The sequence below is a fragment of the Thunnus maccoyii genome, chromosome 17 (genome assembly GCF_910596095.1).
Source record: "Thunnus maccoyii chromosome 17, fThuMac1.1, whole genome shotgun sequence".
In the NCBI taxonomy this organism is placed as follows: domain Eukaryota; kingdom Metazoa; phylum Chordata; class Actinopteri; order Scombriformes; family Scombridae; genus Thunnus; species Thunnus maccoyii.
This window is the reverse complement of record NC_056549.1, coordinates 5,229,951-5,252,287: the sequence shown is the minus strand read 5'-3', so window position 1 is coordinate 5,252,287 and position 22,337 is coordinate 5,229,951. Positions and strand designations below refer to the sequence as shown.

Here is a 22,337-nt window from a genome sequence, read left to right as displayed (position 1 = left end):
GACAATATAAAACTTACAATAAAAACAATAAAGGTTGTTGAGATAGAAGCAAAAAGGAAATAAAAATAATCAAAAGGTTCCAAAATAACAACAACTAAAAGCAACATCTGTGTAAGACTGATCAGATCAGATTTTGTTTTAGTGATTTGTTTGAAAGAAAATCTACTGCTGTCAATCATAATAATAATAATAATAATAATGTAATTATCATATTCTTCAACCATAATTTTGTAAAGAGTCACTGAGAACTTGTGATGTTATATAAACATGATTTTCCTCTGCTCTCCTGGAACTTCGAGGGAGAAAGCCAACCTGGCAGTGACGCTGGCCAATGAGAAGGACGACATCTTGGCTCACGCTTCCTTCTTCGATCACCCTGTTGGAGACTTGGTGGATCAGGCTCACTGGGAACCTTTCATGCAGAAACACTTCAGAGCTGAAAAATGCACAGTCTGTATCGATTTGTTGATGAATTCTGTTGATGGATGCGGGTTGGGGGGGGGTCAGTTCTTTCAGTTGGTTAGTTGAAAACATAAGCAAACACTTCAGATCATTGATTTGTTATAGATCTGTCATTTGTAATTGTTCATATGCTCATGCCAAGACTTTTTCACAACATGAAGTTTGAAGAAAATATCTCCATTTTTTTTCCCCTCTGCAGCCTTTCAACACACTCTTCACCCACCTGTTCGTTGCAGAGCCGAGCTTCGCCGCAGCAAGTCTAAAGGAAATAATGAGGTATGAAAAAATAAGGGTGTATGCTCTCTTTCTGCAGTTGAGTAAAACTTGTGTTATTTGTTTTGAATTTCTGTTGTTTTACTTGTTGTTTTATTTCATCTAAAGAATCATATACAGCCTTACATGTCAATACATTTAATATCTGTGTGATTAATCCGTATATTGATAATGAAACAGTCTTTTTTTAACCAAAAAGGCCCCAAATCTGCTGTTTTCAACCTCTCTAATGTAATGATTGCTTTTCTTTGTCATACCTCATAGTAAACTGAATAATTTATTTTTAACTGTTGTTTGGCCAAAACAAGATGGTGACTAATTGAGAAAATAATCGTCAGATTAACAGATAATGAAAATAATCATTAGTTGCAGCCCTAGTAAGGTGCTTTGTTAGATGCAACTACAGAATGTAGGTTGATAAAGGTTAATTCAGTGTCTATTAAAGCATAATTCCCTTGTTGTTACTGTGTACATCTCTTTACAGAGCTGTCTTTAACGCCGTCGCAGAGCTTGAATACGTCTGCCTGATCAGCCCAAATGCCGACGGTTCAGGTGAAGAACTGCTTCAAATTCATTGCTAACTTTGTCATTTATTCAGAATTTTATTCATTAATTCGTTCAGAAATTAAGAGACTTGGTCTTGCGACTTCTGTGTCCAGAGCTGGGACTGGATGAGGTGTTTGAGCCACTACAGCGCCTGACTGAGCCGGGGCCTCAGTGCTTAGCATTAATCTGCCACAGACAAGATCACTGTCCAAGACTTCATGTCCGCCCTGCCAGGTGATTCCAGATGATTCCTCTCGGCTAACATGCTGGAAAACAATGAAACATGTATAGTGCATAAATAGTGCATGCTCATGTAGTGAAAAGTACGAGAGTGGAGATGAAGGTGGCGGATGAGCATGTACACATTTGCCTTAAACACCAGCGTGTCATCTGCAAACTAGAATGCTCATACTCAAAAATCAAACAGCTCATCAGTCTAATATTGAGCCCACATTTCATTAGTAGCACAGAGTTGACAGTGAGTTTGTTACCAGAATTCAATGGATATGGATCTTTGTGACTGTTGTGCTGTAGGTGGGTAAAGTTAAAGGTGCGTTAATTGATTTTTTTGGCCACTTGGGGGCAGAAGAACTCCTTCATATAATTCTGACATACAGTATTATCACCTTATAAAGTCTGTAGACACAGAGCAGGATGATTCTGGAAGCACTGAGACTAAAACCAACCAATACTATGATTTAAATGAGGCTAAAAAGATATTTAGAGTTGCAGAGTTCAAATCATTTGTGGGTTTGGGGCATGCAACAGCATGTAATTTGATTCATTGTAATATAAAAAAAATGCTGATTGTTGGATCTATAAGATGTGGGCTTACTACTTCTCTCTTTGTATCTCACAGGGTTGAAGATCATGATGACATCGTGAGGATATTTGCAGAGCGGACAAAACTACTGTCAGTCATCGATCAGCCGTACGTCCTGGCAGAGCTCATTGAGGCTCAGAATGAAGAAAACCACGCAGCTGTTTGTGAGGTTTGTTCCAACTTATAGCCGTCTCCTTATTAAAACACATAGAATTACATGTTTTTATTTAAGGTTTTTCGCCCATTTCTTTTGAAAAAGTCACTCACAGTAGATATTAAACTCCATTTCTGGTCTTATGTGAGTTAAATAATTTGTTACCACTCATTTCTGCTCCGCTGTTGTGCGCTCTAATAGCAGCTCGCTGATGATGCTTTGACTGATTGTCAGAAACCCCGCTGGGGTCTGTTCCCTCGGGGACCTGGGAGACGACAGATCTTCTCTCCCCTCCCCGCCAGTCAGGCTGACATGTGTTTGTGGCAGCATATGGCAGATACAAGCTGATACTTGGCCAAGACATGCTCTCACTGAACATATTGTGTCCAGACATCTGAAGCATTTTGGGCTTTTTGTCTGAATATGTTCAGTACTTGGAGTACAAACAGTCCAACATTGCCCCTGAGGGTTGTGCTGCTCAGCCCGCTGAACTATTTATGACGCCGTGTGATTTCATTTGTTTATTTTCTTAAAGATGATTTAAGTCCAAACTCAAACCAGCCTGAGAATGAATATGTTTTTTTTAAGATTAATGACGGATAATTAATTATCACTTTTTAAAACAGCATGTATAGATGACAAAGGTTCATGTAATAGCTGTTTTGAAGCTTTTGATCACATCACATGATCTTCATCAGCACATAGAGTTTGCTCAGTATAAGCCAACATGAAACAAAATGTTTACTTTCTATGCGGAAGGAGTGTTTAAAAAGGAAAATAGAAAAAGATAGACATATAGATAAACACATATCATGGGGTAATATGAGTATGACTGTAGAGTTGATGGCTGTGTGTTTTCTTTTTCTTTACAGAGTGACGGAGTCGCCGTCGGCTTCATCAGTGTCACTGCTGATGTTGATGTGAAACAGCTGTGCGACAGCTTTGAGCTGAGCGAGTTCGACGGTTTGTACAAACCGCAGGAAATGAGATGCGATGAATCCGACGCTCGTTCTGACACGAGAGAAGACGAAGAAGCGCCGAGACAAACATCAGATTCACAGCAGGTAACTCACACCTCTGTAAACACCTACCTGATGGATTTTGGTCAGATAGATTAAGATAATGATGCAATTTACAGTCACAGTGAGGAAGCATTTCAGTGATAAAATTTGTTAATTAATACAAAAAAAGGGAAACTATATTTTAAAAGCCTTTAAACAGCCTTTAATTGTGACAGAGAATTCAGTCCTTGCTGATAAAGTCAAATAAAAATATTAAATTGTTGATGGATATTTTAGAAGACAATGAGAACAGACTGAGAAACCTCATTGCAGGAAGTGTTTGGACTGAGTGACTGTTGCTCTGTGCTCCAGAAATTTTATTAGAAATGAAACAACCAACACTGTCTTATCCGTTTGAGATGATTTAATATAATTGAAACTGAAGTTTATGAGGTGCAGAGTGTTCATGTAACAATAGTCCAATAGTGCAGCAGTTAGAAACCATTAATCTTAAGTATTCATTGTCTCCTTTTTGGTCTGTTTGTAGTTACAGTCATCTCAGCAGGAGACACAGTCGACCGGAGCAGGAGAGCTTTTGGAGAAACCCAATGTTTTCTGTATTCAGTTCTTTGTTATTGACATGAGTCATGAAATGAGGTAAGATCAGGGTGAAGGTCAGAACAGTTTTTTTTTAAAGCTTCATTGTGGCCATACACCGTCCTGCTGCCAGCAATACTCACCAGAGCAAGAAATATGTATTCATCCACTGCTGAAAATAGTCCCCAACAACAAACCTTTCACAAATGGAACTACATATTTGTGAGGTGTTTTTTAAGGATTAATTTCTTCAGTAGGAACCAATGGGCTCAGAGCTGAGAGCCACAGGCAGAGGAGGGAAGTCAGGAAGTATTGAGAGACATCTCTTTTCATGGGATTTGTTGACAATAAAAAGGCAAAATAAAAATATAGAATATCATCAGCCTTATCCTTTAAATTCATAATTAGTTTTGAGCTGGTGAAACGTTTTTGTCAGGTTGGATGTTTTATGCTGTGATGAACTTCAAGAACATACAGTATTTATATTTTTTAATCAAAGATGATACAGGATACTTAGGAAATTAAACCTTTCAATTTAAACAAAAGTTCTTAGTAAGATTTACATTATTTTAACATGCAACATGATGTTTAAACCATGGTCAATACACAGTAAACAATACTGCAGTATAATTCAGTACAATTCACAGAAAGTCAGATACCAGAAGTCCGTTTTTTTTTTTTTTTAATTGACCTATGTTTTTAAAAATTATTCCATATTTTTACCGTAAATTGCTTCCACCAGTGCTGCAGAAGCAGTTGTGGCAGCCGTCCAGACTTACATCAGTCATGTGCTGTGTTAAAGCAGGGAGAGTGACTGTTAGTTGGCTCCCGCTGAGCTCCTCTCACCACCGCCTTACCTCCCAGCCGTTACTGAATATGGAGTCGAGTCGCTTCCCGCCGAGAGTGAGCATGTTATTAATGAGAGCCGCGCTTAAAGTGACAGCAAGTTGAGGGGCGAGAAGTTGAGCTGGAAGCAGCGGGCAGATTGGTCGGCCAGTTGTTCCGCCACAGTGATCACCGACTTGGCTTTGATTCTGATGTTGGCACATTTTCACTTAACTTCTTTTTCTTCTTCTGCTGCTTCTCTTCCAGATCAGTGGACTTTATTCCATATGTATTTGAACGTTTCCCAGTGAGTATCATCTTTGCAAGATTTTTGACTGATTCTCTATCAGAAAATATGTTTTTGTTTATCAGTTGTACAAACATTCTATATGAATTTATAGGCAAGAGATAAAATAAATACTCCTGTGTCCCTGGAATGATGATATGTTTCAGTATGTAATTGTAAAAACTGGATTCCTTTACACATCTTGAGGGATTTTAAAGATATTAAATAGATATTACAATGTTGGAATACTTGGATTTGTTTTGCATGACTGAAGCCTTGACAGCTTTGCTAATAGAACTGTAGAAAAGTGAGAAGTCTTTCAGAAAATAAACCTTTTTCTGATATATTGAACATATCTGCTCTGTGTGGTTCAATGTGTTGTTCTTGTGTCTGTCAGGACCGGGACTTCTGCATCATCACAGTTTCCACGTTGTCCCCTGAGTTCCCGTTACTGCAGAGCTTCCTCAGGGTGCCGCCGCGCCCCGGCAGCACGCTGACCCGTGAACTTTACATCCTCCCCCGCGTCGGGCTCAGGTGGGCCATCTCTCAGAGAAACCAGGTTTTCCTGACAGGTTAATCTCACCTGCTTCTTAAAGACAGTGTCGCTACTGTCAGATCAGTGTTGTTGTCTTGGTATGCTTGCCATGATAACACATGTACAACTCTGATATTGTTAGTGCATATTGAAAGACAATGAATACAAAAACACCACAAAATCTGACTACTGAGGTGCAGGCTGTTTAAAGATACACCTCTTGTGAAACTTCTGTGTCTTGAGGAATGAATGTTAGACATATTAAATGCCCTTTTAAATTGAATAATGATACTTTTAATGGGGGAAAAAATCAGCAAAAATCTACATTTATACATTATTAGTTCAAAAATCGTCCACAGACATATTGCAATACTGCCACTGACCACTAGGGGTGCACAGACTCCAATTTAGAAACAGTGAGAAGCAAATTTTCTTTCAAATCTGACTCCATTGATCCGTGTGGGGTGTAAAATACAGTGCAGGATGCTGGAAACTGATGGTCTGCTCATGGATTATCCAGTTTAGTTATTGTAATTAAACTAATAATTCTAAAATCATCTGATTATGATTTATTATTCATGTTGAAACTCTACTCATTGCAGTTTACGTAGCAGTGTTCCTCTCAGTTTGTGGTCACAGTGTGGTTCTTACAGGAGTGTGAAGGTGAGACCGGCTCTGGCTACAGACTGGCCTGCTGTCTCTGACCTGGTGAAGGGTCTGAGACTGAACAAGTCCCTGCTGCAGGACATGGCCCTCTTCTACGAGACCCGCAATGACCGGGTCAGTCAACACACACTGATACCAACACATCAGCTACTCTACACACTGTCGTCTTCAGACTGTAGACCAGTGATAGGCAAATAGCGGCCAGCAGGCCAATACTGGCCCTCAAGCAAAAACATTTGGTCCCTCAATAATGTAAACATGTGTCATACATAATGAAACATTCTCTGTCTCTTTATAACTTTATTCCTGCTTGAGGACGCCATTTCAAAATCCTGTTTGATTGACTCACTACAGTCTCTCATAACAGTGTCCTGCCAGACACCAAAATCCAGATGAGTTTAAAATGTTGATACTGTACATCTGAGTCACTTTTAATTATTACTGTGATTGCCACTCAGGCAATAAGCTGCCCTGTGGTGGAGCTTAAAGGGAAATGTCGGAATTTTTCAACCTGGACTCTATTTTCTCATCATTTTGTGTCTAAATAACCAACCAATAACAATCTGAGCCTGTCAGTGACAAAAACAAGCACTTTTAGTGGACATACATTGAAGGGACGCTATTACCCTAAATGATTACATTGCAGCCTGTTTCACGGCTCTCGCTCAATATTGGACCAATTTCAAAAATTGTTCTCCCCATTAGTCACTTATACACAAAATTAAAATAGAGTCCAGGTTGAATAATCCCAAAATGTCCCATCTTTTGCAGCCAGAGAAGAATACTGACACTACTCAGGGCTGAAAAAAAGACTCCTCTGCATCTTTTTGGGTACAAAATGTTGACTCTGCTAAACATCAGTGTACATCAATAAAAGATTAGGCAGTAGGCAGAGCTCTTTTTAGTAAATATGCAAGTACAATCACTGCTACTACTACCACTGCTAACATATGTAAAAGTACAAAAGGTGTATCAAATATTAACCAGTGTTCTCCTACTTGACAGTAACTGGCCTGTAATATGATCAGTTTTTAATTAGCATAAACAGTAAATAGAGAAAATATCATGGCTGAAATTTTAACTGGGCTCCCTTCAACTTTTAAAATGAAATGATGATCGTTTTGGACCATCAAGTGTGACTCAAGCTGGTATGATGATTGTCTTGGAATAACGAGGAATATCGCACGTACGCCAGGGAACAGATTGGTGACAATTCAGTTGAACGGATTTTCCTCTCTGACTGACACCCCAGCTGTCACTGCTGCAGCTCCCAAACTGATAATTACTTCTCAAATGAGAATGCAGCCACTTCATGTGTATTCATGGCACTGGACTCGGCTCGTACAAGACACAGCACATATTCAAATCAGTACACGTGTGTAAATTTCCATGTTTTGTCTTGTTGTCTTGTTTCTTCAGGATGGGGTGCCGCTGCAGGCCTTTGTAGCCCAGGTGGACAGTCAGGTTGTAGGGATGCTGATCATCAGAGATGAGCGGGTAGGTGCAGTTCACTAGTCCTCAGACCAACCTGCAGGTGTCAGGTCAGGGTTGGTGGTTGTTTATGGTATGATCTTAGGTCTGAAGTGCTGAACTTCATTAAAAACAGGTAATGACACTACAACACTTCATCACTGCAGGAAATAAAGATATTTTTATGAAATATATTTTCAGGCAGGTGTTGAGTTTTAACTATTTATATTCAGAATTCCCTCATAGATTTATTCTTAGGTAGCTTAAATTCTACAATTTCTATCATTTCTTGACAGTGTCATATTCACATATGAACTGTTTATACATGTTTATATGATAATAATCTTTATTTATGGAGCACTTTTCAAAGTCAACGTTACAAAGTGCTTCACAAGGGCAGCAAAATAAAACAGACAGTACAGTATACAGCAGTATATACTGTGCATATACAGTATAGTATAACATTCATTGACAAAAATTTTGATAATCGATCAATTATTTAAGTTATCAAGTAAAAATGCCAAAATGTATCATGTTTTCCTTGTTGATTTTGGCTTTACATAACTTAATATATTTGGGTTTTGGATTGTTGCTCAGACAAAACAAGCAATTTGTAGATTTCCTCTTGGGTTGATTTCCTCATATTATAGATTTATCAGTTCATTGAAAAATGAAAATGCTGTATATAATATTCTTTACAGTCTACACTCAACTAATCTTCAGTGAGGCTACAGTATATCACACTTAAACTAAATAAAGTTATTCAAATAGAAATCTCTACATGTTTTGTGTATAATCCTACACATACTGTGTTATTCAGTCTGACATATTTAGTGTTTTTAAAAACTTTTGGATTTCGTCAAGAATTTAAAATACAATGCTGGCTGCTTGAAAAATACTTAGCAGCTCAACATGAATGAGTCTACAGATGTATATTTTAAAGTCTGTTAGTGAGTCAGTTTTTTTTGTCAAAATAGTTTAATTTATTTAGCTTGACACCACTGGCCCTGTTAATAGACTGTACTAATAAATAACACTGATTTTATTCAAGAAAAAAAGTTGAAAAAACTTGTTATTACAACAATTTGATGCTACAATCATCAGCAGCTTTTGTTTCTTATTATTTGAATGAAACACTGACAGGAGAACTGTCTAAACTAAAATTAGAAAATATAAAACAGAAATATTTGTCCTGGAGATGTTCCTCTGTCACGGAAACATGACGTGTATCGTACTGAATCTTTCCTCCTCAGGACATCGAGTACATCCGTGCCCACTACAACATCGAGAACTTCATCTATTTCAGCCATCATTGCTACGAGGAGCACGCTCAGATACGCCACTTTGTCCTCAAACCCTCCTTCCAACACTTCACCAAACACTTGTTTAAGGAGGTCCTTAGGCTGGCTCACAAATCCTGCCTGTACCACAGAATCTACCCCCCAAACCAGAGCCAGGAGGTGAGTGCACAGGGACCTTCAGGCCCTCATGGGCCCCTCATCACTGGGCCCCCAGCCTGCGTGCATGTCTGGTCAGATACACATTGTCATTAGTGTAATGAGCCTCAGTTAACACACTGCAAAAAATATACTTCATATACTTCAATATACTTGATCGTACCAGAAACTTTACATTTCTTTTAAACCTTTTCTCACCATCTCAGTAGACAAGAGAAGCCAAGAGGAGCCACTGTGTAGACAACAGTATGAAAACCTGGTTTGAAAACATATAAAATCTTATTAACTAAAAGTCCATTAACTGCAAAACATGACAAGGGATGTGTTTGCTGTTTTTCAACCCAGATCTTATTACGTTTTTTCCTGGTTATGTAAATTTGTGAGAACAATTTAACCACTAAGTTTAGTTTTCTGCTGCAGCTTCTTGTTGGACTTTTTTTCTCATTGGTCGTTTCTGTGTTCAAAAACCATGATAAACCTCATCTTCTTCTACTTCAACTGGACATGTTCTTTCAGGTTTTGTTGACTCTTTCTCTCGGCTATATCTGCGGAAACCTGGAATTTAAAACATGTTTTGTGAGTGACCGTTTGTGGTCAAACGTTTAAAGACATTTCTGAATCAGCTCTTAAGTTTCTGTATTCGAAAAAGCGATTTACTACGGAGATCTTCATTCGGTGGATCAGTTAGAAGTAATGCAGGGAGGAATAGCACAAGCAGAAACAGCCATAGTGATGATTTGAAGAAGAGCTGCAGATGACCAGCACACCTCCAACAGGTAAACTGCTTATTCAACTTTGACCTGCTGTGTGATGGAGCGATGGCCCGGCGTGACTTCTCCCAAAACAATGGAAAAATGCCATAAGCGGAAGTAGAAATCCGTCATGAGCCGATGTCGGAATGATGGAAACCGAGCATTCAGAGCAGTCTGAAGCTGGTGCTTCTTGCTCACAGGGATTATTTCTACATACGTTTACCTCATTATCTGACACTTTGGCCACGTTTAATATGAACATCCAACATTGTAACATTATATATATGACAGAAAATAAAGAAAAGCATAATAGGTCCCCTTTAATCCTCAAAATACTGCACACATTTAATACTTTAGAGTTGTAGAGTTGCATTTTATTTTACATGACAAATCCTCTTTCTTTAACACCTTGGTGATTATAATGAGCAACTTACAGTAGGCGTCGCCACAGCTTCACAACAGAGTGGAGGGAACATTACGACACGAGATATCAGACCCGATATTTTTAAACCATTTTATCTGGAAAGTAAGATGAAGGTAAGCATCCTCATTACCTGCTAAACTACACGCAGATATAACTATGGTTCAAGTTCAAGTGATGCACCAATGACAACCAGAGATCCAAGTTTTGTTCATGGTCAGAGAACGAATCTACAGCATCCCACATACTGCAGTTAAACCTCTGTTCTGTAGCTGTTTAGGCTGATCAGACAGAAAGATGTTTTTATGTAAGAGTTGATCATTTTTTGCAGAGTTGTGCCCTCAGCAGACTGCTGTCCCTGTGGTCGGGGCAGCAGGTGCCGACACCGCTGCCAGCTCCACCTCTCCACACCATAATAAGACATTTCCTCAACGTGTAGAGGCCTCCACTTCCTCTGCTAATTACCTCACACAAACAAGCACCAGATTGGGAGATGATGATGTGCAAATGGAATAATGGCAGAAGATAGCCAGAGAATTATCTCTGTTCGGGCAGTGGGTGAAGCACCGGGTAATGTTTTCCATTCATAATCAGCGGTGTAAACCTTGCATCATCTAACCTCTTCAACCTGAGCTCATTATCACTTTGCAGTGGTCCACTCACCTCCTGAGGCCACCGCACTGAAAATGTTTAACCTCAGAGGAGGATTTTTCTCTCTCTGAGCTCAATGACACTGTGCCCTCTTCTTCTGTACTCAGAATTCCTGCGTTCTTCAACTGGATCTCATCCTCAACTGCACAGTCCCCGTCCGCCCGCGACGCCAGATCATCTACCCACTGGAGGAGCTTGGCATCAATGCCCCTTCCAGGCGGATCACCGAGGACCAGGTGGGCAGAGCGGCAGCTGGCTGACGGGGGAGCAGCCTGCCAGGGAATGTAGATTAGCTGACGGCTGCTGGGAGAGAGAGAGAGAGAGAGAGAGAGAAGGAGGGAGCACAGCAGGGTGTTAATGTGACCACTAGACGGTGCTGTTTCAAAAGGGAAAAGCTTATAGTGTCACGCTCAAAGGTATGAAGGGGAAACTCCAGCACAAACACAGTATGATGGAATGAACATGATGAAATTTTAGTACATTTTGTCATAAAATGTATCAACAAACATGCAAGCAAGCATTTCCAAATAGTTTTTTTTGAGTCCTCTGAGCAGCTTTTTTCAAACTTAACATTAACATTTAAAATCTGTGTAAAACAGTGTCTGACTTGTCTGCACAAAATTGTTCAGTTTGCTTATTTTAGCTGAAATACATCTATCATTCCTTACACATGACTACAAATATTTTCTTGTTTCTTGTTAAGCTTCACATATCTGATATCTGTTGAAACTTTTACGAGTTTGAACAAACCATTTGTAGCTAGAAAAGGCTCCATAAAAATGTGTGTGCTCAGGCATCTGCTGAGGAATTACAGTGGAAATATTTGCCTAAATGTCATGAAATGTTGAATCTTTGGAGCTTTAGAAGTTATTTGTACGGGAGTAATCGAAGACGTTGAGGCACTTAGGAAAGAAAGGAAGGAACTTATTATAATCTTACAGGACACCACATCAACAAACAACATTTAAAATACACAAATGCAGTAGAACATAGTTAAAATGCAAAAATATACAGTGGTAAAACAAAATGGAATTTTTAATTGATCTGGAAAATAGTACTCTTGATGCTTTAAAATGTATCGTTCTTACTTTATTTGACATAGTTTTGGAAATTCATACGTATTTATCATCTGACCTGGATTTTGTTTATTGCATCTTAACTGGATGTTGTTGTGTTTACCCGTTTCTAGTGTGTGACAGCTGTCGTAGTCTGTTTATGTTGTTTGTATTTATTGTTGTTTAAAGATTTAAATCTCAATGAGACTAAAAGAAGTTTAACATCCAAGCACTGACAAGTGTTGACATAAAAGTGATGAAATGAGCTGATTTGCAAGCATGGAAAAGGAGTTAAAGTGCCAGTTACAGTCAAAGCGCTAGAATGAGTTGTAACATCAGTTGAGCTGTAAGCGCTGACAGTTTAATCATAGAAAGGAGTTGAAACGTCAGTTTAAGTGCAAACACTGAAAGGAGTTGCAGCGTCAGTGATGCGGCCGAGATAGTTGATAGAAGATTTTGGATAGAAGTTTGACATTGCAGCTGTTTAAGGTACAAACTTTCACATCAGTCCTGAATCTCATAAAGTTTCTGTTTGGTTTTGGTTTTATTCTGTCATAAACAACCTACAAATAACACACTTGTCCAAATATTCACAAAACAGCACGAAACCAGAACAAAAGACACATTCAATCCGACATGGCTTCTTGTCATTTAGAAACAAAAAATATAAAATGAAATAAAATAAAACAAACTATAAATAGCAGATAATTTCTGTTTGAGAAATTTAAAAGCAGCAGGTGAATAATGATAAGACCCTGTACTGTTTCTTCTTCTTTTGTTTCACCGTGAGTCATGCGTTCTGGTCTTAAATCCTCCGAGCCTGGCTGATCTTAATGTGGCTGTGATTTATTTAAATGTCATGCACTTCAAATATTTACTGCACGTCCAGCGGTGCTCTTTAGACCCGAGGCGTCACCGTGTACACTCACATGTTCATTTCACTCCATCAAACCCAGTCCACCCCCCCGCCCCCACCACCACCACCACCACCACCACCCTTCGCCACAGCAACACAACAGTCATGATTTCCAGGCTACCGTGCAGATAAGAGCTTCGCCTCTGAGCTTTGTCTCTTTGCCTCCCGATGTCGGCCTTCCGGATGATGAATCAAATTTAAAGCACCTGTTCCCTCTCTGTCAATACAGGATCATATTACACAGAGCCGTGGTCATTGTGTTCGGGAAAGGTGAGGCATCTCCAGCGTGATAAGAGCCGCTGCACCTGCTCCGCTGCACATGCAGATGAGACAGGAGCTTTTGTTCATCTGATTACCTCATCTGCTTAATTCCTGCAGTATTCAGATGGATGCATGCAGGCATTTCATTTGCCTGCATGCAATAAAACATACAGTAATACTCGTTTTTCAATAAACGTCACAAACAACGGCGTAAAAATCATTGTTTATCTGATGTGTGGTTTTGTGTGACAAATGCTTTATTAGCAATTCAATTTCAATAACTTCCTAAAAGTAGCTGCTGTGTAACTGCTCATTCTTAGGACATTTCTTTGAAAGGGTTATGTGATTTGGTAATATACAGGAAGAGTGCTCGTTATAGAGTTGACCTAATATGCTAATATGTAGTTTGACACAAAATTACACATGAAGCCAAATATAATGAGTGAGCACTTACCAACTAAACCAACATAGCACTTTATTTTTTCATTTTTTCTTATAATTTGTACCAAATTGTGCCGCCTTCTCTGTAAAATGTCCTAAAAATTACTGTTAAATACCTGCAAATTACGCAGAAAATTAGTATACAGTTAAGGGAGCTGTAAAATAAAGCATTACCGAAATAATACCCATCAAAATCGTCAACGACGCCCTGGTGTATGAAGGCGTTTATCTTTCCTTGTCCACTCTGTCGACAGGCCTCAATATCTCCCAAAACTCTTGAAACTCACATATGGCTTACACTTGGCTTACATTTGACCCAGATAACAATAGAAACATTGATTGAAATATCAAAAAAAAAAAAAAAAGAAACGTTTTAAAGTCCCTCTCCACTCCAAAATATGTTTTTTCTTCTTGTTCCAGTTGAATGTTTGTGCAGAGTTTGACACTTGAAGGCTGTTTTCACATTCATCTGCTGAAGGAGGAAGGTTTTCTCTGTGCTCATTGAAAATCTGTACCTACGACCATGATCACAAATAGTTTGGAGCCAATTCTGGTCCAGAATTCAACTATAGTGTGATGTGGAAACTTTGAACCTCCAATGCACAAACACTGAGGATGGACTTCACAGTGAAGGAGGAAACATCTTGTGTCCAGCTGGAAAACATCTGAAATTGCAAATATTTGCAGATTTATAGACGATATAGTTCTGGGATTTCTGATTAGGGAGAAGGAGTAGATGTAATTGTAAGTACAGCATTTTAACAAGATGATTAAACCTTTTTTCACCGTCAGACACAAATTATCATTCAAAGTGGAGTATTTTATATACGTCTGATAATATGTCTGGGAGGGTCTTTAAATTTTAATTGAATACTGGCGAATGTGTACTGAGGCTGTTAGTAAAGACATTATGTGTGTATAAGTACTTTGGTTTCATCACTAGAATAAAAACTATACATAAGATGATTAGTTTTTCTGACGCCTGCAGCCATGCATTCATTATATAACAACCACAGGCTCCTTTATTTTCCTGCCATTGTCAAACCCTGAGCCAGAGCATCTCTCAGTATGCGACAGATGTCGGGCACGCACATCCTCGTGGAAATTATTTGAATATTACACAAAGGTTAATTAATTCTACCCTCGGGTTTCCCCTCTCTTTCTGCTTGATGCTGTTTTCATCCAACAAGGTGCATTGTGGGGGCAAATCTGCCTAATTATAGATGATGAAGGAGCCATTAGCTGCCTCAGATCTGAGGGAGTGGACCAGAGAGACGGTAGGCGGCGGAGGAATTAGGAAATTAGAGCGCTGTATTCTGTTAATTCCTGAGGGACTCTTTTGTAATTATTAAGGAAAACTGTTCCTTAACTGTCAGGTCACATGTTTGATCCCTGCAGCAGCCTCTGTGTTTCCATCTCATTGTGAAGCTGCAGTTCTCATATTTTTAGTTCATTTGTTTTTGAATTTATGAATACGAAACAAACACCTGACTAAGGCTGCAAATAATGATCATTTTAATTGTCAATTAAAGCGCAAATTAGTTTCTGAATTGGGCTATTAAAGTTAGAAAACAGTGAAAAATCCTCCTGACAGTTTGCTAGAATGTAAGATGAAGTATTAAAATGTCTCCTTTTATCTGACCAACAGTTCAAAACGTAAAGTCATCCAGTTTACAAAGATATAAAACAGAGAAAAGCAGCAAATCCTCACATTTGAAAAGCTGGAACTAAAATATTTATTGGTGTTTTTACTTACTTTACTACTTTGAAATTTCAAAATCATTGCAGATTTTCTTTAATCAACTAATTGACAATTAATTGTAGAATGTAACACTTTGGAGACACTGGAACCAGAGAAGGACTGGGTGATTTTAAACCATGAATCACTTCTACTTACTTACATACTTTGCTTTTTTCAACTGATTGAATAATCGTCTCAGTTCTACATTTGACTAATAAACAAACAGAGGTGTTTAATGTCCTGTTGAAAAGATTTTGTTTTTCCTCTGTATTTACTTGACTGTTAATCCCATGAGAGGAGCTGGTTTGTTTGTTATGTTTATGTGGTTATAGTGTGTATGTATAAGTGTATGTATGACTGGATGTAAGACTAATTACCAAAAAACAGAACAGCTACAGATGACAGCTTAAAGTTAACCATTTCCATCTCATTTTCATTGGACAACATTAAGAGCTTAGTACTGGACTGTCATGTTTTCTTGAATTATTATCACCTTGCTCAACCACAGAGTGTGACAAGAGCTGGTGGGATTTTCCAGTTAAATAAAAATGAATCTACATGCTAGTAGTTACAAAGGTTGTAATCATACATTTATATCCTGTTATCACTCTAGACACCATTTATTACAATCAGGGGACCTCAGCTGTTCAAATATAGAACTAAAAGAACAAGAACAATGCTAAAACATACGAGCCAGTGGGGAGGGGAGCAAACTACACCGGATGAGGATAAATCAGTGAGTTTTACTTTAGAAAAATACAGTCGATAAAGCACCTTAAACTGCATCAGGCTGTGTCTACAACTCTCATGTATTTATGAACAAAAAAGGGGAAGATGTCAGACCTTCAGTTGAAGTTTGAAGGCTAATCAGAAGCAGAGCTGTGCACAAAAGAAAATAACATAATAATAACTCAACTTCTACTGTCATTTCTGCTGAAGAAAACAAGATATTGTTCTGTTGGGGATAGAAAACAATACCTGGTGGTACGCAAATGTCACATTTAATGTGGAACAAAACCTCCACAAAAGGTCTATCAATCAGCTAAATATCTGTTTTGAAATACTTCAAGATGTATCTGTTCTCTCAATTCAAGTGTTTCTTGGAATTTGTGTCCAAGCTGTAAAAGGAAAGTTGTTGGTATTAAGTAAGTTTCACTCATTGCAGATTATAGAAGTGTTAGATTTTGCTCAAACTGTTCATAAATGTTAAAGACTGTTTTTTCTGAAAGCTCGGACCGTCTCATCAGCAGGCAGATTAAGTGCCTTGATGAAAGCTGCTTCCTGCTCCATCCTGTAAAATTCAAATGGGCAAATTGGACACATCATTATGTAATGCTTTTAGTGGTTTGATAATTAAGGTACATGCATTTGATGGATTATTTAATTTTCCCCGAAAATGGCACCAGTCATTTTGGGTTTGACTAATGCCCTCCGATTTGTTTTTATCCATATAAAACCAGTGAATCTGACAGATTGTGTCCTTCCCCCCTCCTCCTCCTCCTCCTCCTCCTCCTCCAGGCACCGTTTGCTCTCAGCCTCATCAGCAGAAAGTTAACCATGGAGCCAAAGGTCACCGTTAATGCCAGGATTGTGGTGGTGGGGGCGTCGGACACAGGTTTATCTTTCCTCGAGGTGCTTTGTTTCTGGTGAGTCTGCCTCACAATAAGCTCCTCAGTGTTATTTTTCTCCTAGATGTGCAGTAGATTGTGTATTTATTGACTTTTTTTTTTTTTTTTTTGATAGTTGCAGCAGTGACCAAAAATTGTTTTCTCTGTAACCACGGGCAGATTAATCTGTTAAGGGATACTGGGGCAAAAATTTGTTTTGGGGCCCCCTATTAACTCCCCTGACACACACACACCTCTCACCATCTGTGCATTGTGTATGTACCGTGATGTTTCCAAGTTCCCAAGGACAGCACGCACAGCAGATTATACAAACAGTACTCTGCTGGAATACTACTTCCTGGATCCAGATTGTCTTTGTCAGTGAAACTGAGGTCATTTGATTGAAGGATAAGTCTGGTGATTTTATATATTTACCCAAAACCAACAATGAATATACAGTATCTATATAATATACAGCATCTCCAATTCAAAGGGCCTTATTGGCACTAACACTAACAAGTGTGTGTATTCAAAGCCTGATATCTTATTCCTCTGTGTTGTAGACTTCCGTTGTTGTCCAGAAACTATTAAAAACACATCAGTGAGCCACGCTGACATGTTCCTTCATCACCATGAACACACACACTGTAGTGTATTTAGATTCAATCCCACACACACTGTCCTGCTGCCAGAAATACTCACTACAGCACCAAATGTGGATTCATCCACCGCTGAAAATAGTCCCAGCCCAAAATGCACTTTTTCCTCCCATTTGTCTTTTAAAAACTACCATGTCCAGCTGTTTTAGGAAATTACCACACACTATGTGAGTACTATAAAAAACTAACACAATAAAGTTCTTAAGACTAAATTTTGACGCAGGAGCTCGTCAATGAGAGAGGGCTATAAAATTAGGAATATTGTACTTTAGAAGTGCAGTTTCTTAAACAAATTTGCAATTAATCAAATTACAAAAAAAAACTGAGGTGCAGTGAGTCAGGAGGGTCTGAGGCCTCGCGCTGATGGCTGAGTACTCACTGCAACACGGTAGAGGAAATGAAAATGAAGAAAACTTCAATTGAACTGTATGCACCTAACTTTGATGAAAGACGTTCTTTCTGTAAATGACAGAATTAGGAACCATTTTGCTGCAGTAGAACCAAAACAGGGCCAGACACCAAACCAGAATCAAACATTACATTCAACTAGAACTTGTACAGGCAGAGGAGACACTGTCTGTACGTCTAACACAGAGGGAGAATCACTTTTATCTCCAAAATCCAGTAAACACAGAGGACTAGTTTCACACTTTATGTGGTAAAAGCACATATGAATCTCCCATAAAGTGCTCAGGTAACAGCTTATTGTTGTTATAATGAAAAGTATTCACATCAGTATTCACTGATGCATCTGTATATAAATTCCCCAAATGTCCCTTAAGACCCTGAACCCAAGTAGAGCAGCTCCACACTCTTCTCTTTCATTTCTTTATTGTCTTTTATTCCAGGAATCCAATCTCTGGAAATGTCACTTGACTCCGGGTCGGACGTTTTACATGTTTGCCTCCGTTCTCGCTTTGTGAGATTAACTGCTCCAGTAAATAATAAGAAGCACAGGGCTGCTGATTCAGAACCAGGTGATAGCTGCCAGGCAACCGGGGTCAGTGTTTTGTGCGAACGAGAGCTCACAGCTCGCAGAACTGGCGAGGCTGGCACGGCTGCAGCGCCGGGGCGGGCGCACGCAGCTGTCTGACGCCTGGCATTCAGCAGGGCCAGCGCTGGCCCCCTTTAATTAGCCACTCCACTGTTTCCCCCTGTCAGGGATCTGCTGCAGCGATCTGTGTTTGCTGTCACTAATGAGTTGACTAATGAGGCAGTTAGTGTCCGCTGAACTAATGGTGAGGCGGCGACGCATTGAGAGGGTGAATGATGGGTCAGTTTCGGCCTGCTGGGGCCCCCCTTATCAGCCCTGCCCAAACGTCCAACCCCTCCTTTGCCTCCTCCACCCCTACACAGCTTTCCATGTGCTCATTGAATCCAGCCCAGCAGCACCAGCACCACCCCCCCAACTCCATTACTGGCTGGGACGGGGTCAGACAGATAAAGAGCTCTGCGGCGGCTCGGCCCTCTGCTCGCCGCGGTCAGGCTGCAGGGTCACCATGGCCGTCTGTCACCGGCTGATAACACAGCAAATCCAGAGCCACTGATTCAGCCACATCCAGACACCAATAATGGGCCTTAATGCCTCAGTGCTGCGGCATAAATCCACCTTCTGGCACAGATTAACAAGGAAAGTTTGACTGCAGTCATTGTCTGATGGTTGCTGTGATTATTATTGTTATTTGCATGTTGACGTCAAAACCAAAGATCAAACCATTGATGTCACAAAGCTTAGATATGACAACTAATGATTTTTTTATTGTATACATTTGTTTAATCTATAAATCAGCAGATGTTATTGGATAAAAACATTTACAATGTCTTACATGTTCTTTTTGCTGCTCCCTATTAGAGAGTAGAGTGAAGAAACAAGTAGTCAGTCCATAAGCAGAAAATGTATCAACAACAATTTTGATAATCAATTAATCTAATTTATTTATCAAGTAAAAAAGTTGCTGGTTCCAGCTTCTCAAATGTGAGAATTTGCTTTTTTCTGTTTTATATCATTATTAATTTAATATCTTCGGGTTTTGGACTGTTGGTCCAAATCAAGAAATCTGAAGATGTCAGCTTGGCCTCTGGCTCTGAGAAATGGGCATTTTTCATTATTTTCTGGCATTTGCAAAATTGAAACATCATATAGTATATTTTCTGGAAATTTAATTGTGAAACCTTCTATCTAACTATAAAGGAAGGAGTCTCTGTATGTTGGTATGTATGTATGTCTGTCCTTTGCTTTTCTCGACAACCGTTCATCTGATCGACTTCACATTTGGCGGGTGTATAGCTGACGACCCAAGGTAGTGCAGCATCAAGTGTGAAGTTGTTTGGATGAAAAAAGTTAAAGATATCATTAAGAGAAAACATTTAGCCGATCTTGAACTCTCCAATATGGTGGCCACGCAGACGCATAGCTGCAACATACAGCAGCCAATCAGGTGTTGTTTCTGTATCTATACACAAACAGCAACATCATAATGTTTTACATGTTATAATACTGTTTGTTTTATTTATTCAGACATTAACTTACTGCAAAAACTCAATGATATATTTGAACTCTGAGTACCTGCTTTCCGACTACACATGGACTAAGCTACTTCCGCCATTTACTAAAATAAAATAACATGTGAGGCAACAGCAGACTTTCAAAATAAATGACAAAGACGGATTTGTAACATTAAGATATGTTAATGACACTCTTATCAGCTAAACTTTTCATGATTGAATATTTTGAATCTATCCAACTTTTAAACACTAAGATATGTGCATACAGTTAGTATACTCAAGGAATCGTTCATCCGATCAACCTCACACTTGGCGGGTGTATTGCTGAGGACCTAAGAAAGTTCAGTGGTTCAGCGGTTCTCAAGAAAGCTGCAGCAGCAACACTGGAGGCCAAGCAATCGGCCTGCTCCGAACAGGCTCGTTTTGAACGGGCATTGCATTAATAGATAACATAACTAGATGGGGATGTCTGTGTTTGGTTAATCTGGGGAGTTTTATACCTGACAAATCATGGTACATCATCACATTAATGCAAAAATCCTGTAAATCCAGTATTACCATGAAGCAATCTAGCTAATTGATTTGCAAGATTGACCACAGTGGTGTACAACCAGAAATATTACAATCAGATACCTGCAGTAGAAATGGTAAATATCCACATATCCACATAATGCCCAGTCTTATTGGTGTGTAACATAACACAACAGTCCTCCTACAGTATATTAGTAGTCAGTCTACCAACATTTTGGTGTCTGGTGTTGTAGATCTGTGCTGGTGGGCGTTAATTTAGCAGGAAGCTGAGATAAGAACAGAGCAGGAGGTGATCAGAGGCTTCAGTGTGATAAGGCTGGGCACTGTGCGAGGTACACACTCTGCTATTCACTGAACGTAGGAGCTGGAGCTGCTGTTATCAGCAGTGTTATGTCCCGTTGGCCACAACAAAAGAGGTAATTTGCATCACAAGAGATGGTTTATAACGTGGACAGTAAACACACAAGAGTTAGGAGGGCTGTTCAGGATTGTTCATGCTGAAATGCTTCAGTAGGCTGGAGAAGTACCTCCTGAGAAGATTTCAACCATGGATTCAACATCTGAGATTTTGATATGTTTAATGTCTTTTAGGATTTTATCATTTATACTTCTAAGCAGGGAGACTTAGCGTCATATATCAGCAGTGTTTTAAGAAGCACAGTTGAGTTTTATTGAAGCAAATTTTCAAGCTAAATTGTGAATTCACCAGATCAAATCTATGCTCTGCACAAAACAATCTCCTGCACTCTATTCCGTTCTCATCAGAGTATCGGCTTCAACAACACACTTCAGCTTAGTTAATTTATTTCATATTAAAAGAAGAGAAACATAGACTCACATCTACAAAACTCAAGGATAACACAATAAACTTATTTTTCTTTTTCTACATATTCTACTTTTTGTGATTTTCTGTCATGTACATACTATTATGATGTCAGATATCTATACTAAACAAAGTCAAAGTTCCAAAACTTGAGGTTAATATATGTAGAAATGCTGCCTGCAAGTCAAAAACCAGTGCTTCAGCCTGCTCTGAATGTTTCGTTCCCAACCTTTTTACTACCTTGCCTACGAGTTGACGTCTTTGCATTGTCTACTCTCATATTAAGAATCAGATTTCGGCTTGTATGGCTTGTAATACAATATGTACAGATGTATTTGAGAAGTTGACATTTAGAGTGAAGAACAAGAAACAGTAGTGAAATCCTACTACTATAGTTTGTTGCATGGTTTGTTTACATAGCCTCCAGAGCCTGCCAAAAGCTGACCAATCAGAACTGAGTGGGCTCATCAGGAGGCGAGCCTTAAAGAGACAGGAGTTAAAACAGCCTGTGTCAGACAGAGGCTGAACTGAATGGCTGCATAAAGGGCCAGTAGAAGATAACTAAGGAGTTTTTTAATTGTAAATCATGCAAAGATATTCCAGTAGAGTCCCAGAATATAAATATAGACCCGGAAATGTGTTGAATAACTACTGTATCAGTATGACTACTGTAAAATCAAACTAAATTAAACAGCAAAACAACTATGCTGTAATAATTTAAAAATTACATAAATTATACACAAAAGATAATAACAGTGATAAACATCATCTCCAATGTTTCTCATAATTCGAACATCATTTTAATATTACTCGTGTTTTTAATGAGCAAAGGTAACTTATTCATTTAGGTTCTGTGGTGCCAGTAATTTGAATAAATGT

The 22,337-nt window shown here is 39.0% G+C and overlaps 1 protein-coding gene across 1 annotated transcript in view; it reads left to right on the top strand.

The window, feature by feature from the left end:
- Positions 1-22,337, top strand: part of cfap61 (cilia and flagella associated protein 61) — a 42,200-nt gene that overhangs the window by 1,382 nt on the left and 18,481 nt on the right. Inside the window, exons 3-16 of the mRNA XM_042390093.1 lie at positions 300-450; positions 662-738; positions 1,220-1,287; positions 1,395-1,515; positions 2,141-2,273; positions 3,131-3,322; positions 3,807-3,916; positions 4,949-4,988; positions 5,365-5,501; positions 6,156-6,282; positions 7,588-7,665; positions 8,892-9,098; positions 11,027-11,155; positions 16,852-16,979. Of these exons, the coding sequence (XP_042246027.1) occupies positions 300-450; positions 662-738; positions 1,220-1,287; positions 1,395-1,515; positions 2,141-2,273; positions 3,131-3,322; positions 3,807-3,916; positions 4,949-4,988; positions 5,365-5,501; positions 6,156-6,282; positions 7,588-7,665; positions 8,892-9,098; positions 11,027-11,155; positions 16,852-16,979 (1,698 nt within the window). The remainder of the gene's footprint in view (positions 1-299; positions 451-661; positions 739-1,219; positions 1,288-1,394; positions 1,516-2,140; positions 2,274-3,130; positions 3,323-3,806; positions 3,917-4,948; positions 4,989-5,364; positions 5,502-6,155; positions 6,283-7,587; positions 7,666-8,891; positions 9,099-11,026; positions 11,156-16,851; positions 16,980-22,337) is intronic.